General features: G+C 37.8%; 1 protein-coding gene across 1 annotated transcript in view; it reads right to left on the reverse strand.

The window, feature by feature from the left end:
- Window positions 1-14914, reverse strand: part of LOC140147193 (uncharacterized) — a 106251-nt gene that overhangs the window by 82533 nt on the left and 8804 nt on the right. Inside the window, exons 12-28 of the mRNA XM_072168972.1 lie at window positions 14787-14870; window positions 14199-14432; window positions 13603-13677; window positions 12851-12928; window positions 11342-11605; window positions 11056-11178; window positions 9985-10098; window positions 8909-9178; window positions 7712-8209; window positions 6861-7352; window positions 5960-6451; window positions 4592-5083; window positions 3687-4178; window positions 3344-3436; window positions 2556-3047; window positions 1492-1983; window positions 422-913 (exon numbers count right to left, since the gene is read on the reverse strand). Of these exons, the coding sequence (XP_072025073.1) occupies window positions 422-913; window positions 1492-1983; window positions 2556-3047; window positions 3344-3436; window positions 3687-4178; window positions 4592-5083; window positions 5960-6451; window positions 6861-7352; window positions 7712-8209; window positions 8909-9178; window positions 9985-10098; window positions 11056-11178; window positions 11342-11605; window positions 12851-12928; window positions 13603-13677; window positions 14199-14432; window positions 14787-14870 (5277 nt within the window). The remainder of the gene's footprint in view (window positions 1-421; window positions 914-1491; window positions 1984-2555; window positions 3048-3343; window positions 3437-3686; window positions 4179-4591; window positions 5084-5959; window positions 6452-6860; window positions 7353-7711; window positions 8210-8908; window positions 9179-9984; window positions 10099-11055; window positions 11179-11341; window positions 11606-12850; window positions 12929-13602; window positions 13678-14198; window positions 14433-14786; window positions 14871-14914) is intronic.

The following is a 14914-nucleotide window of genomic DNA, read 5'->3' on the forward strand; positions in this document are numbered from 1 at the left end:
AACTCAATTCATGGCTCATGACTAACAAGGTAAGTTCTTGGAATTTGACTAGCAAGAAAATATTTCCATTTTGCTTGACACAACTAAGTGAATTTTTACACACTACAATATTTTGTACCTTACATCAGAGGACTTCATCAGGTATGACTGATGGGTTTTGTCAAGCAAAATGGAAATATTTACGTTAATCAACAAACCTAATAAACCTATTCAATGACTGGATTGCAAGTTTTGTGATAAAATCTGGACACATGAAGTGCTTCAATCAGCCAATGAAGACATCTCGACTACACTTCTTCAGTTAACAGCATTTGAGGGGGGGGGTAATTGAACCACAGTCCTTATGTCTTATATCAGTTTCTTAACTAAATAAATAAATAAATAAAACCAGTTTGGCCAAACACATTTTATAGAAGCTCACCTGGTTCTTCTGTTGGTCCTTGTGTTGGTAGACCACAGAGATCTGAAGCTTCATCACTGCCATCAACACAATCTGATTCACCATCACAAACCCAAGTACCATTGATGCATCCACCATCAGTACATTCAAACTCTAATGATAGGTCACACACACAGCCATCAACTTCATCACTGTTGTCTTCACAGTCATTGAAATAATCACATCTCCAATCTTCAGGAATGCAGTTGCCATTAGCACATTGATAAGCTCCTTCAGCACATTCTAAACAGCCATCTTCATCACTGCCATCAAAACAATCTGGTTCACCATCACATGTCCAAGTAGCATTGACACACCCACCACTGACACATTGGAAGTCAATGCCTGGATCACAGACACAGCCATCAACTTCATCACTGTTGTCTCCACAGTCATTGATGTAATCACAGTGGTACTCTTCAGGCACACAGGTCAGGCCATCAGCACATGCAAATTCACCTTCACTGCACACAGCTTTATGTGAATGAAAGATGGAATGCACAAAATTAAGCACTTCCCCAATTCTGGTGCTCAATTTATTGATCCAAATATACTGCAGCTTCCCATGACATTTGGATGTAAATTTGAATTGTCTAGAATTTCAAGCTAACTCAATTCATGGCTCATGACTAACAAGGTAAGATCTTGGAATTTGACCAGCAAGAAAATATTTCCATTTTGTTTGAAAAAACTAAGTGAAATTTTAATCACTACAGTATTTTGTACTTTACATCAGAGGACTACATCAGGTATGACTGATGGGACTTGTCAAGCAATATGGAAATATTTATGTTAATCAACAAACCTAATAAACCTATTCAATGACTGGACTGCAAGTTTTGTGATACCTCTAGTAAATTCTGGACACACCATGAAGTGCTTCAATCAGCTAATGAAGACATCTCTATACACTTCTTCAGATAACAGCAATTTGGTTGGTTTTTTTTTTTTTGGGGGGGTAATTGAACCACAGTTCTTATGTCTTATATCAGTTTCTTAATCAAATAAATAAATAAAACCAGTTTGGCCAAACACATTTGATAGAAGCTCACCTGGTTCTTCTGTTGGTCCTTGTGTTGGTAGACCACAGAGATCTGAAGCTTCGTCACTGCCATCAACACAATCAGATTCACCATCACAAACCCAAGTACCATTGATGCATCCACCATCAGTACATTCAAACTCTAATGATAGGTCACACACACAGCCATCAACTTCATCACTGTTGTCTTCACAATCATTGAAATAATCACATCTCCATTCTTCAGGAATGCAGTTGCCATTAGCACATTGATAAGCTCCTTCAGCACATTCTAAACAGCCATTTTCATCACTGCCATCAAAACAATCTGGTTCACCATCACATGTCCAAGTAGCATTGACACACCCACCACTGACACATTGGAAGTCAATGCCTGGATCACAGACACAGCCATCAACTTCATCACTGTTGTCTCCACAGTCATTGATGTAATCACAGTGGTACTCTTCAGGCACACAGGTCAGGCCATCAGCACATGCAAATTCACCTTCACTGCACACAGCTTTATGTGAATGAAAGATGGAATGCACAAAATTAAGCACTTCCCTAATTCTGGTGCTCAATTTATTGATCCAAATATACTGCAGCTTCCCATGACATTTGGATGTAAATTTGAATTGTCTAGAATTTCAAGCTAACTCAATTCATGGCTCATGACTAACAAGGTAAGATCTTGGAATTTGACCAGCAAGAAAATATTTCCATTTTGTTTGAAAAAACTAAGTGAAATTTTAATCACTACAGTATTTTGTACTTTACATCAGAGGACTACATCAGGTATGACTGATGGGACTTGTCAAGCAATATGGAAATATTTATGTTAATCAACAAACCTAATAAACCTATTCAATGACTGGACTGCAAGTTTTGTGATACCTCTAGTAAATTCTGGACACACCATGAAGTGCTTCAATCAGCTAATGAAGACATCTCTATACACTTCTTCAGATAACAGCAATTTGGGGGTTTTTTTTGGGGGGGTAATTGAACCACAGTTCTTATGTCTTATATCAGTTTCTTAATCAAATAAATAAATAAAACCAGTTTGGCCAAACACATTTTATAGAAGCTCACCTGGTTCTTCTGTTGGTCCTTGTGTTGGTAGACCACACAGATCTGAAGCTTCATCACTGCCATCAACACAATCTGACTCACCATCACAAACCCAAGTACCATTGATGCATCCACCATCAGTACATTCAAACTCTAATGATAGGTCACATACACAGCCATCAACTTCATCACTGTTGTCTTCACAATCATTGAAATAATCACATCTCCATTCGTCAGGAATGCAGTTGCCATTGGCACATTGATAAGCTCCTTCAGCACATTCTGCACAACCATCTTCATCACTGCCATCAAAACAATCTGGTTCACCATCACATGTCCAAGTAGCGTTGACACAGCCACCACTGACACATTGGAAGTCAATGCTTGGATCACAGACACAGCCATCAACTTCATCACTGTTGTCTCCACAGTCATTGATGTAATCACAGCGGTACTCTTCAGGCACACAGGTCAGGCCATCAGCACATGCAAATTCTCCTTCACTGCATAAAGCTAATATTAAAGAATACAAAGATAAAGCTTTACTAGTTAGTTGGTCTTTGGTCCTATATTTACATTGTTGAAATAAAATCACATTATTCCTTAATTGTGACAAAAATGTGTGATTACAATTTAAAACAAATATTTGGCAAAACAATAAACAAGCAGGAATTATGAATATCTAAAATGCCATAAGTGACATCTGTTTGAGAAAAGCTGTTAGGTAGCCCCAAAACATGCCAAATCAATAGTTTCTTTACACAGCTCCCAATGATGGCACCTTCTCAGTGTGGAAATTGGAGCCATACTTGTGCCTTTGTGATGATATGGTAATAGCAATAATTCTGTTCCTATTTCTGACAATGAAAGTAGTCTAACATTCTCCTCACTTTCCCCAAACTCTTACAATCAATAAGAATTTATAACAACAATATTATCTATATCCGAGCCATTTACCATGTGAGGAGTTAAGGCTGACAATGCACATTAATATTCCAATGAGAACTTAATATATCACTAATTCAGTCAGCAGCAAGGATAGGCTCCTACCATTCCTACAATGTACCCACTTCACTAGCAAAACTTAATTGAACTGTTGGCCTGTGAACGTTTACCTTTTGGGATGACCTGAAATATTTTCTTGTAGCTTACCTGGTTCCTCTGTTGGTCCTTGTGTTGGTAGACCACAAACATCTGAAGCTTCATCACTGCCATCAACACAATCTGGTTCACCATCACAAACCCAAGTACCATTGATGCATCCACCATCAGTACATTCAAAGTCATTTGATAGATCACAGACACAGCCATCAACTTCATCACTGTTGTCTTCACAGTCATTGAAATAATCACAACGGAACACTTCAGGAATGCAGTTGCCATTGGCACATTGATAAGCTCCTTCAGCACATTCTGAACAATCATTTTCATCACTGCCATCAAAACAATCTGGTTCACCATCACATGTCCATGTCGCATTGACACAGCCACCACTGACGCATTGGAAGTCAATGTTTGGATCACAGACACAGCCATCAACTTCATCACTGTTGTCTCCACAGTCATTGATGTAATCACAGCGGTACTCTTCAGGCACACAGGTCAGGCCATCAGCACATGCAAATTCACCTTCACTGCACAAAGCTAATATTGAAAAAAACAAATATATAGTTACAATAAAAATTATTCCCAATGTTACTGCTTAGTTTAAAGTGATAGCCTTGAATCATCACAGACGATCAAGATATATCATCTACACAACCATATTCAATTTCATAAAGCTTTGTTATTCACTAGTAAATTTTTTTACTGAAAACGTTATACCCTTACTCGCAATTGACAAAAATCAGCGGGAAATCTGATATGTCCAAATTTAGATCAAAATTCTAATGAGTAGCTATAAAATACTCAGAATTGTTACAATCGGCCAATATTATTTTTGTTTTTCACACTGTGGAATGAACACTGTAAAAACACAATGTAACTGTTGATTTGATGATAATCAAATTCTTTATTTATTATTCTTTATTTGACACCACATATTTTTTACAGCTTACCTGGTTCCTCTGTAGGTATTTGAGTTGGCATACCACAGAGATCTGAAGCCTCATCACTGCCATCAACACAATCTGATTCACCATCACAAACCCAAGTACCATTGATGCATCCACCATCAGTACATTCAAACTCTAATGATAGGTCACAGACACAGCCATCAACTTCATCACTATTGTCATCGCAGTCATTGAAATAATCACATCTCCATTCTTCAGGAATGCAGTTGCCATTGGCACATTGATAAGCTCCTTCGGCACATTCTACACAACCATCTTCATCACTGCCATCAAAACAATCTGGTTCACCATCACATGTCCAAGTTGCATTGACACAGCCACCACTGACACATTGGAAGTCGATACTTGGATCACATACACAGCCATCAATTTCATCACTGTTATCCCCACAGTCATTGATGTAATCACAGCGGTACTCTTCAGGCACACAGGTCATGCCATCAGCACATGTAAATTCTCCTTCACTGCATAACTCTAAGAATGAAGAAGAAAAACTACAGTTAGAAAAAACAAGAAGATATTTTCCATTTTAATAGTCAAAAATCTCAAAATATTAAGTTTTACCTGGCCTAATCATACATGTATCTCCTGAGCAAGAACAAACATTGAAGTAAATTTTGTTTCTATTCCTAAGCTAAATCTGAAATCCATATTGTGACTAAACAACAAGATTTATGAAAATTAGAGCAAATAAGCAGTGTAATTAAAGTGCACACATGTACACTAACCAATATATAATTAACCAAGATGAAAGGATGATTTCACACTTGGTTGTGTAGTAAGAACACTTTGGCCTATCGGTTAATGATGTGATGATTCGATAGTAACTGGTGTTGGTATAGCTCTGAATATATAGCATGACATTTGGGAGGTTATTATAGCATAGGCAGTTCTCTCTACTGTCTATGATTATAGGATGGCTATTATCTAAGCCTGAAAAACTCTTGTCAGCAGCTAATTCTAGCAAGTTATTCCCATCGGTCTTGCAGTTCTTGAGTTAAAGCCTATAATATATCAAAAACAAAAGTTTCAGGCATCTCCTCCCCGGATAAAAATCATTCATATGGGGTGGATCTCTTTATAGAACCTGTACCATTCCTCTTGACAGCAAGAATATGTAGAACTGGCAAACTAAGCGAACTGACAGTGAATGATCCAAATGATAGCAAGTACAAGTTGAGAAAGCACCATGTTTCAAGTTTTGTACTGGCTTAATTATACATTAATTAAGGAGGCAAACTTAGTTGTATGATATATCGCCATTGTGAGACCCTGGATGGGCGGTACTTTTATTAATCGATACTCAACTATCAGGACTGGGCAATATCTGATCCTATAACAGCTGCTTACCTGGTTCCTCTGTTGGCATCTGTGTTGGTTGGGCACACAGATCTACTGCTTCATCACTGCCATCAAAGCAGTCTGCTTCACCATCACATGCCCAACTGACATCGATACAAGCACCATCAAGGCATTGGAATTCAACGTTTGGATCACACACACAGCCATCAATTTCATCACTGTTATCTTCACAGTCATTGAAATAATCACAGCGGAATCCTTCAGGAATGCAGTTGCCATTGGCACATTGATAAGACCCTTCTGAACAGTCAGTACAGCTGACTTCATCACTGTCATCGAAACAATCTGCTATGCCATCACAAATCCATGTCGCATTGACACACCCACCACTGACACATTGGAACTCGATGCTTGGATCACAGACACAGCCATCAACTTCATCACTGTTGTCTCCACAGTCATTGACATAATCACAGCGGTACTCTTCTGGCACACAGGTTAGGCCATCAGCACATGCAAATTCACCTTCACTGCACACAGCTTAAAGAAAAAAGTACAATGCTAATGTCTTCAAATGTGTCTTGATGTTTTGTTAAAATATAGTTTTATGGATTTCAAATGAATCTTGGCATATAATTTGATACACTTTGCAATCAGTATTTATTTTCAACAAGAGTTATAGGGCAAGCAGATTAACAGTTTTATTTCTGACGAATATTTCTAAACTTGTGCAATCTAGAATATCATTTTTAAATATACAATATACAGTGTCCTCTTTTTATTCCTTTCAGAATAACTCATATGTTGCAAAGTAAATGTATCCTTGTTTGGAGACAGAAAATGAAAAAGATAAACCACATAAATCTGCATGTGTTCAGAGCATAAACCTACCCTATTATGTGGCAATGGCACAGATATGTGCATATACCTAAAATAAAATGCAGCTTACCTGGTTCCTCTGTAGGTATTGCAGTTGGCAGACCACAGAGATCCAAATCCTCATCACTGCCATCAACACAATCTGATTCACCATCACAAACCCAAGTACCATTGATGCATCCACCATCAGTACATTCAATCTCTAATGATAGGTCACAGACACAGCCATCAACTTCATCACTGTTATCTTCACAGTCATTGAAATAATCACAGCGGAACACTTCAGGAATGCAGTTGCCATTGGCACATTGATAAGCTCCTTCAGCACATTCTGAACAACCATCTTCATCACTGCCATCAAAACAATCTGGTTCACCATCACATGTCCAAGTAGCATTGACACAGCCACCACTGACACATTGGAACTCAATGCTTGGATCACATACACAGCCATCAATTTCATCACTGTTATCTCCACAGTCATTGATGTAATCACAGCGGTACTCTTCAGGAACACAGGCCAGGCCATCAGCACATGCAAATTCTCCTTCACTGCATAGAACTGTATCAAATATAACAGGAAGAATACTCAATATTGATACATGCATACTTCCATTTTACATCAACATTATGTTACCATCATCGCAGCTTGTAACATGGAAAGTTCAAATCTGGATATTGAGGCCAAGTGCTTTGTGTATACTCTTATTAAATCTATCAAATCCATGGTTGTGGGTTGATATCATGTCCCGTCATATTCATATGGGCAAGCATCTTGAAATCATTGGTCATCTCCAACCATGTGTTATCCAGAAAATGTCAGCTGACAAATTTATGATTCCAATATATGCCACCTTTGTAACTTTTGGCTTGTATGGCAATGAAGAAAAAAAAACCTGTTCTTCAATGTATTAAACTTACCTGGTTCTTGTGTTGGTAGATTACAGAGATCCAAATCTTCATCACTGCCATCAACACAATCTGATTCACCATCACAAACCCAAGTAGCATTGACGCAACTACCATCTGTACATTCAAATTCAGAGGGTAGCGAGTCTCCACGCCCGGTATCACATACACAACTTGTTATTTCATCACTGTTGTCTCCACAATCATTGATATAATCACATCTCAATACTTCAGGAATGCAGTTGCCATTGGCACATTGATAAGCTCCTTCAGCACATTCTGCACAACCATCTTCATCACTGCCATCAAAACAATCTGGTTCACCATCACATGTCCAAGTAGCATTGACACACCCACCACTGACACATTGGAAGTCAAAGCTTGGATCACAGACACAGCCATCAACTTCATCACTGTTGTCTCCACAGTCATTGATGTAATCACAGCGGTACTCTTCAGGAACACAAAGTTGACCATCAGCACAAGTGAATTCACCTTCATTACAGGAAACTGAGGAATAATCAATATCATATTAATCAATTTTAAGAGTAACTATGAATATCCTGGTTTTAATGTCACTGTTTAAGTTCTTGCCATTAATATAATCATGACAGTTTTGCAGTTTATTTACATAAGCGATCCACATTAGGAGAGACCCGCAGCCCAAAATCAACACCTCGCAGGGGTACAAACTATCTCCAGTTTACAACAGCTTGCTGAAATCAGTGAAACCAACTGGCAACTCTAGTAGAAGATCTACTAGAAACACTGATCTCAGCAGCATCTCACACACCATCACCCATTGAGGAAGGAACCAGTTGGTTCTGAAATATTTGGGAAAATAACCTGGTGAGTGCAGTTGAAAGTTTTAATCTTTTTACTTCTTGTATTAGAAGTGCTTATTATGCTCTTGTAAGAAGAGTTTGATTCCCATAATGCATATTTTATCAAATTTGTGACTATAGTCTGCATATACCTTCCCTGAGTCAGTAAAGTAAAATCAAATTTTGAGAGTTTCTCAAAAGGTGTTAGTTTTAGGGACTTTGTTATGCTAATTGGATTCCTTGCATCATTTCCTTTCTGAAAATGTATACTTTATATACTTCTCATCATTACATTTAGAGATACAATAAAAAAAACAATATCTAAATTACTGACTCGAGGAAGATATTCAGACTATAGTCATCTTAAATCTTCTTTACATCATACCATCTGTGGTAGCCATCATGCTTCCAGCATCCAACTCCTCCCCATCGGCAACAAGAAACTTCAAATCAATAGTATAATCAGTCTGATTTCTTAGATTTTCAAATGTGTACCCAAAAAGTCCATCTATAAAATCTTCAGGTGTGATATTAACAACCAACTGAATGCCAGACGCATCTGACAATTGTAACTGGTATGATATGGCATCAGGAATCTCAAACAAGGTCACCTCAATGGAAGATGATGTCACTCCAACAAGGGTGAAATTAAAAGCTGCCAACAAAATAGAAAGAGAGAATATGATTTTCATTTACATTCAGCATTAACCCTAACCTTATCAAACATAAGTGACGTGTCATGTCAAAAGCAGACACTTTTGGGCAGGTTATCAATTTTGAGGTTTTTACATATCTTAAATATAGAGATATTTTGCTCCACAACGCCGTTTTCCCTATAAAATCGGACATTAAAGCGAAGATATTGAGTTCGTAAGTTATGGTATTATAAGATTGGAAATTGAGATATCGGCCTTTAAAAATATTATTGCCAATGTTGAGAGTAGGAATTACCTTGAAAAATGGCTCAAAAATACAAGATGGCAGTTATATTCCGGTCTAAAACTATCAGACAATATTTTTAACATTGATAACATCACAAATTCGACAACAAACACAAATTGTGAAAAAATTACCCCGGGCAGATTTTTGGCTATTTCTCCATTTACGATCCTGCCCAAAAGTGTCTCCTTTTGACATGACACGTCACATATGCTTTTCATTTACATTCAGCATTAACCCTAACCTTATCAAACATAAAAGAATCTCAATGGACAAAGCAACTGCAAGCATAAGTATCCTATGTGATGCAATTGCGTCATCAATCGACATCACATATAGGCATGAAAATTTGTCTGGGCAAGGTACACTCCATAGGGTGTCATCCCCAGTCATGTAACTACTGTCTAGCACCCAAGTTTCACAGAGAAATATCATTGACAGCTATATGGCAACATCCTTTATTTCTTTTAAAAAAAGTTTTAGTTCTTTAAAAAAATGATTTTATCAACAACAAAATCTTACCTGCACAGCCCATTTCATCCGACTCATCAGAACAGTCATCAAATCCATCACACATCCATGTAGCATCAATGCATACACCATCAGTACACTGGAATTCACTTGGTGAGCAGGTTGCTGTAATCAAATATCATCATGTACCGTTGTTCAATCAATCTTTATTAACACACCAAGCAAAATACATACAAGCAGGCAAAACAACAAAGATTGTAAACAAATGCCCATGACATGTACCAGGGTCAGTAAAGCTGATCCGGATATGGTGCAGGGCTGCACGTAAGACAACGAATTAAAAAAACATAGGCCTATGCAAAACAAAGCAGCAAATACAATAATGCAAGAGGCAAATGAACGGCAAAACACTTAAAGCTTGAGATGAGGTTGACCAGATGAGCCCCATGTCGGTTCATGATGGGCATTCCAGATAGTGTAACTGGGGAGGATAGCAAGTTTGCTTAGGCCCTTTTTGATTGATCTGGGTGGTTTGGCTTTGACTTGCACAATACTTTTCAAACAGTAACACATAAATGTTGCTATTTATCGTGGGAAGAAAAGTTTGTTGTTTTTTATCACTCGGCAACATGATGGTAAAATTATCATCTAACATCAAAGACAGCAAATGAGCTTTTCAAGCCACTATCATGACTATAAGTCAATTGTAAGCACTTGAAATATGGCTACGCTTCAGAAAATTCTGTATAACAAATACAGCTCAGAATTGTCAATTTAAACACTTATCAAACTGACTTGGATCTCTGTCATATAACAGCACCAATTGCACCAAATGATTCATCAATTAATTTACAATGGTATGCTTATATCATAATATCAGTTGTATCAATTGAAAGACATATCAATGGGAGATCACATTAACCTGGTAGTGATTGTGCAACACTACCAACATTTCAGTTGCTACTTGCAACTGTGGTTTGCGCTGCTATCAAGTTGATTTGAATTCAACCTCTAGGGATTTGATGCTGGGCTTTGATATATCAGGTAGTTGATATTCCAATAGACCCATCAATATTAATGCACAATTGTACAATACCGGCATTATCTTTCATCATTACTTACGTGGAGAGCATCCAACTTCATCATCACCACCAAGGCAGTCATCAAATCCATCACACACCCACGATGTGATAATACATGCACCACCATTTACACACTGGTATTCTTCAGGGCCACAAGTTATTTCTACAAAGCAATCAAAATTTACAGGACAGTTTACTTTTCTTCAGAACTTGGAGAACAAAGTACTCAAAATGTTGTTTATGGAATCTAAAGTTAAGCCTCTCATTGTGAACTGTGATGTTTGCCATGCAAGAGAATTACCTTACCATTTGTTTAGATTGCTTACCTGGTTCCTCTGTAGGTAGTTCAGTTAAGACGCCACATATATCCAAATCTTCATCACTGCCATCAACACAATCTGATTCACCATCACAAACCCAAGTGGCATTGATACAGCCACCTGCTACACATTGGAACTCAGTGTTTAGATCACACACACAGCCATCTATCTCGTCAGTAAAATCACCACAATCATCCAACCAATCACAGTGGTATAATTCAGGAATGCAGACACCAGACGGACATTGGTACTCATCATCTGCACATTCCTCTGCAAAGAACAAGATACAGATATTTAAGAATGGTTACACCCAAGATTAATAACCGTGCATACACATTACACATCAACATCATGGTGCATGTATAGCCTAATTATTTATCTAATTTCTCTTATACAATTCACTATGATCAACTCATAAGAGGTGACAATTTTTCAATTTTTTGTTACTGCACACATGAAGTTTTACACCACGTAAGTTCATGTCTCCTAAAACAAAACCGCAATCGCATAGGTACTGCGCACAGCTGTGTGTACCCCATTCTATATCAATCTATGTCATGAGTCCTGATTATTACGAACTGATCATATTATATAATCATATCATCCACAAGCACATGTTTGTCATGGACAATGTAATGCAATTCTGCCTAAAAAGACATAAATTATTAAGTCAACAAATAATTCCTAGTACCCATTGCTTAACAGATCTATGGTATCATCTCAAACAAGTTGAGATATTTTCCTAAATACCTAATATAAATGTTAACATTGTGAGCTCTGACATACACATTGATGTCGTCTGCAACTTGTTATCAAACAAAACATTAATTTCTTAGCTCAAGGAAAAACGCTTACTTCAGAAACCTGCAAGACTCAATTTTAGAAAAGAAATTGGCAGAGTACATGTATATATCTTTGTTAAAATAGACATGGCTCTGTGTAACTGCTTTTATGGGACGAGGTGGCCTAGAGGTCTAAGGCGCTGGACCATTAGGGAGAGTTGAGCGAGGGGTCCGTGGTTCGAAGCCCCATCCTGCCCGATCCTTGTTGCTCACTCTAAATAATTCTAATAGGTCGGAAATATCATAATCATATTCTCTTTCAGTCTAGTAGAATATAATTGTGATATTTCTCCTCGCTCCCATCCACTGTGTAGAATGTACAGGTGTACAGGGTGGGTGCCCGGTGCCTCGTGGTTCGATTGGTCATGTAAAATGGTGGTTCCGTGTATCAGACGAGTCAAACCCGAGCACGTAAAAGTTGCAGGCCTTATCGAAAAGAGTACAGGGATCATCCCCGGGCTTGTTACCTGCACCCTCCCTAGGTCCCAGGGCAGTAGTAGTTGTGAATACAGTGTTGGTAGTAGATTAGTTGTGTTAATGTAATGTTGTGAAATGGTGATATAGATAGATGTTCAAAGTACACTGCTGAGCAGTGATGCGCCTGAAAAAATAGGCGGAAATTCCAAAAATCCAATCCAATCCAATCCATGGCACATGGATTTTTGAACCTTACCTGTAATTTCTGTTATAAATGTAGGTGGTGGCGGTGGAGGTGTAGTTGGGGGTGGTGGTGGAAATCTTGTAGTTACTTCTAGATAAAACAAACAAAATATAGTTCATATCAATCTAAGCATACTTTAATTTGATCTCGTGCGCTAGTTTGAATGTTTGAATGTTTCCATGTTCCAGTGTATGATGCGAAAGCCTCTTCCTCTGTTTGTATGATTATATTAGGCTGGCCGGTAAGCATCATTAATTGATCTCGTACACTGGTATGTAATGTGTTGTTTGTACTGTTCACCCTTGACTGCTCATATCCATAAGTACCATACTTGAGTCCTGTTTATCAGGGACAGTCTGTGTAGCTCAGTGGTAGAGCGGTCACCTGACAAGCGAGAGGTCTGGGGTTCTAGTCCCCGCACAGGCTGGTATGCCTGGAGTTTTTTCTCTGGTATATCTGCTTTTTTATGTTATGTTTCCATTTGTAAATTCATGTTTAAATGTGCTAGTGTGCGATGCGTAATTCTTCTTTCCCCTGCATACTTTAAGGTTATAAATGGCTTTATCTTTCATTTTTATTGACAATTTAGCAATGATTCACAAAAAAGCAATATTTAAGTGATTGATACAAAAACTAAACTGAGAGCAAAAAAGGGCAAAATGCAATTTATAAAATATTAAAATAACATAATTTGATGAGTACATGACTTTTTGACATAAAAATTAAAACATTGGCCAAATGTTTCTTTTGTTTTTTTTCCTTACCTGGAATTTCTGTTGTAAATACAGAAGGCGGAGGTGGTGTAGTTGGTGGTGGTGGTGGAAACATGGTAGTTATTTCTAAAAACACAAACAATATAATATTTCTTTTAAAAATAAGCACCATTTAAGGATACAACTAGCTTTATCATTTATTTTTCACAGTTGTGGCCATGAATCAAAAGAAAGTACATGAGCATTAATAAATAACTTAATCGTTATTAATGTTGTGTAAAAGCTTACTATAAGTGCTCACAGTGGATCTTCACCAACTTGTCGTGCATTGCTATGCTTGTAGCAAGAGAGTCTCCTTTCATAATATTAATAGAATACTTCGTCACTGGGCGGGAAAAACATCATATGTACTTTTTGCCCTTGAACATGGATAAAGCAAACCATTTAATATAAAGTCTACAGTACCTACAAGCTTTTATCCATGTTCAAGGGCCACAAGTAAATATGATGTGTTTCCTGCATGTACTTTTGGCCCTTGAACATGGATGAAGCAACCTCTTCAATATAAAGTCTACACCTACAAGGCTTTATCCATGTTCAAGGGCCAAAAGTACATATAAGGTTTTTCCCGCCCAGTGACGACTTACCACAGAGATCCAGATCTTCATCACTGCCATCATAACAATCCGGTTCACCATCACATATCCAAGTAGCATTGACACAGCCACCACTGACACACTGGAAGTCAATGCTTGGATCACAGACACAGCCATCAACTTCATCACTATTGTCTCCACAGTCACTGATGTAATCACATCGGTACTCTTCAAGAATGCAGGACAGGCCATCAGCACAGGCAAATTCGCCTTCACTGCACAACACTAAGATTGAGGAAGACAAAAATGTCATTTTACTGTTTAGTAAATATGAATCAGTGCAGATGATCAACATATAATTCCTACAAAGCAAAGAGAAAATTGTGTTTATAATCTATTAAGTTTATTTTTCCTCCTGAGTTTGAATATCTACTGAAGGAGTGTTCTTGCGGTGAAACAGTATCACAATTGACATTATTAAGCTTATTACTTTATTTTGGGATGTAATCTGAGATTTTTTAAATAGAATACTTGAACCTTAAACACTTGAACTCTGACATACAAATTGACACAATCTACACCTGCTACATATGAGAAGATTACATGCAATTGGTGCATGTTATAAGATCAACTGCTTACCTGTGCTTCCTGTCGTGAATCCAGGTATAGGTGGTGGTGTGGTTGGTGGAGGAGGAGGCGGTGGAGTCCTTGTAGTTGCTTCACCTAAGGAGCAAGATAAAAGTAAGTGAATCAAGCAACGATTAGCA

Source organism: Amphiura filiformis, chromosome 3, assembly GCF_039555335.1.
Source record: "Amphiura filiformis chromosome 3, Afil_fr2py, whole genome shotgun sequence".
NCBI classification, from domain to species: Eukaryota; Metazoa; Echinodermata; class Ophiuroidea; order Amphilepidida; family Amphiuridae; genus Amphiura; species Amphiura filiformis.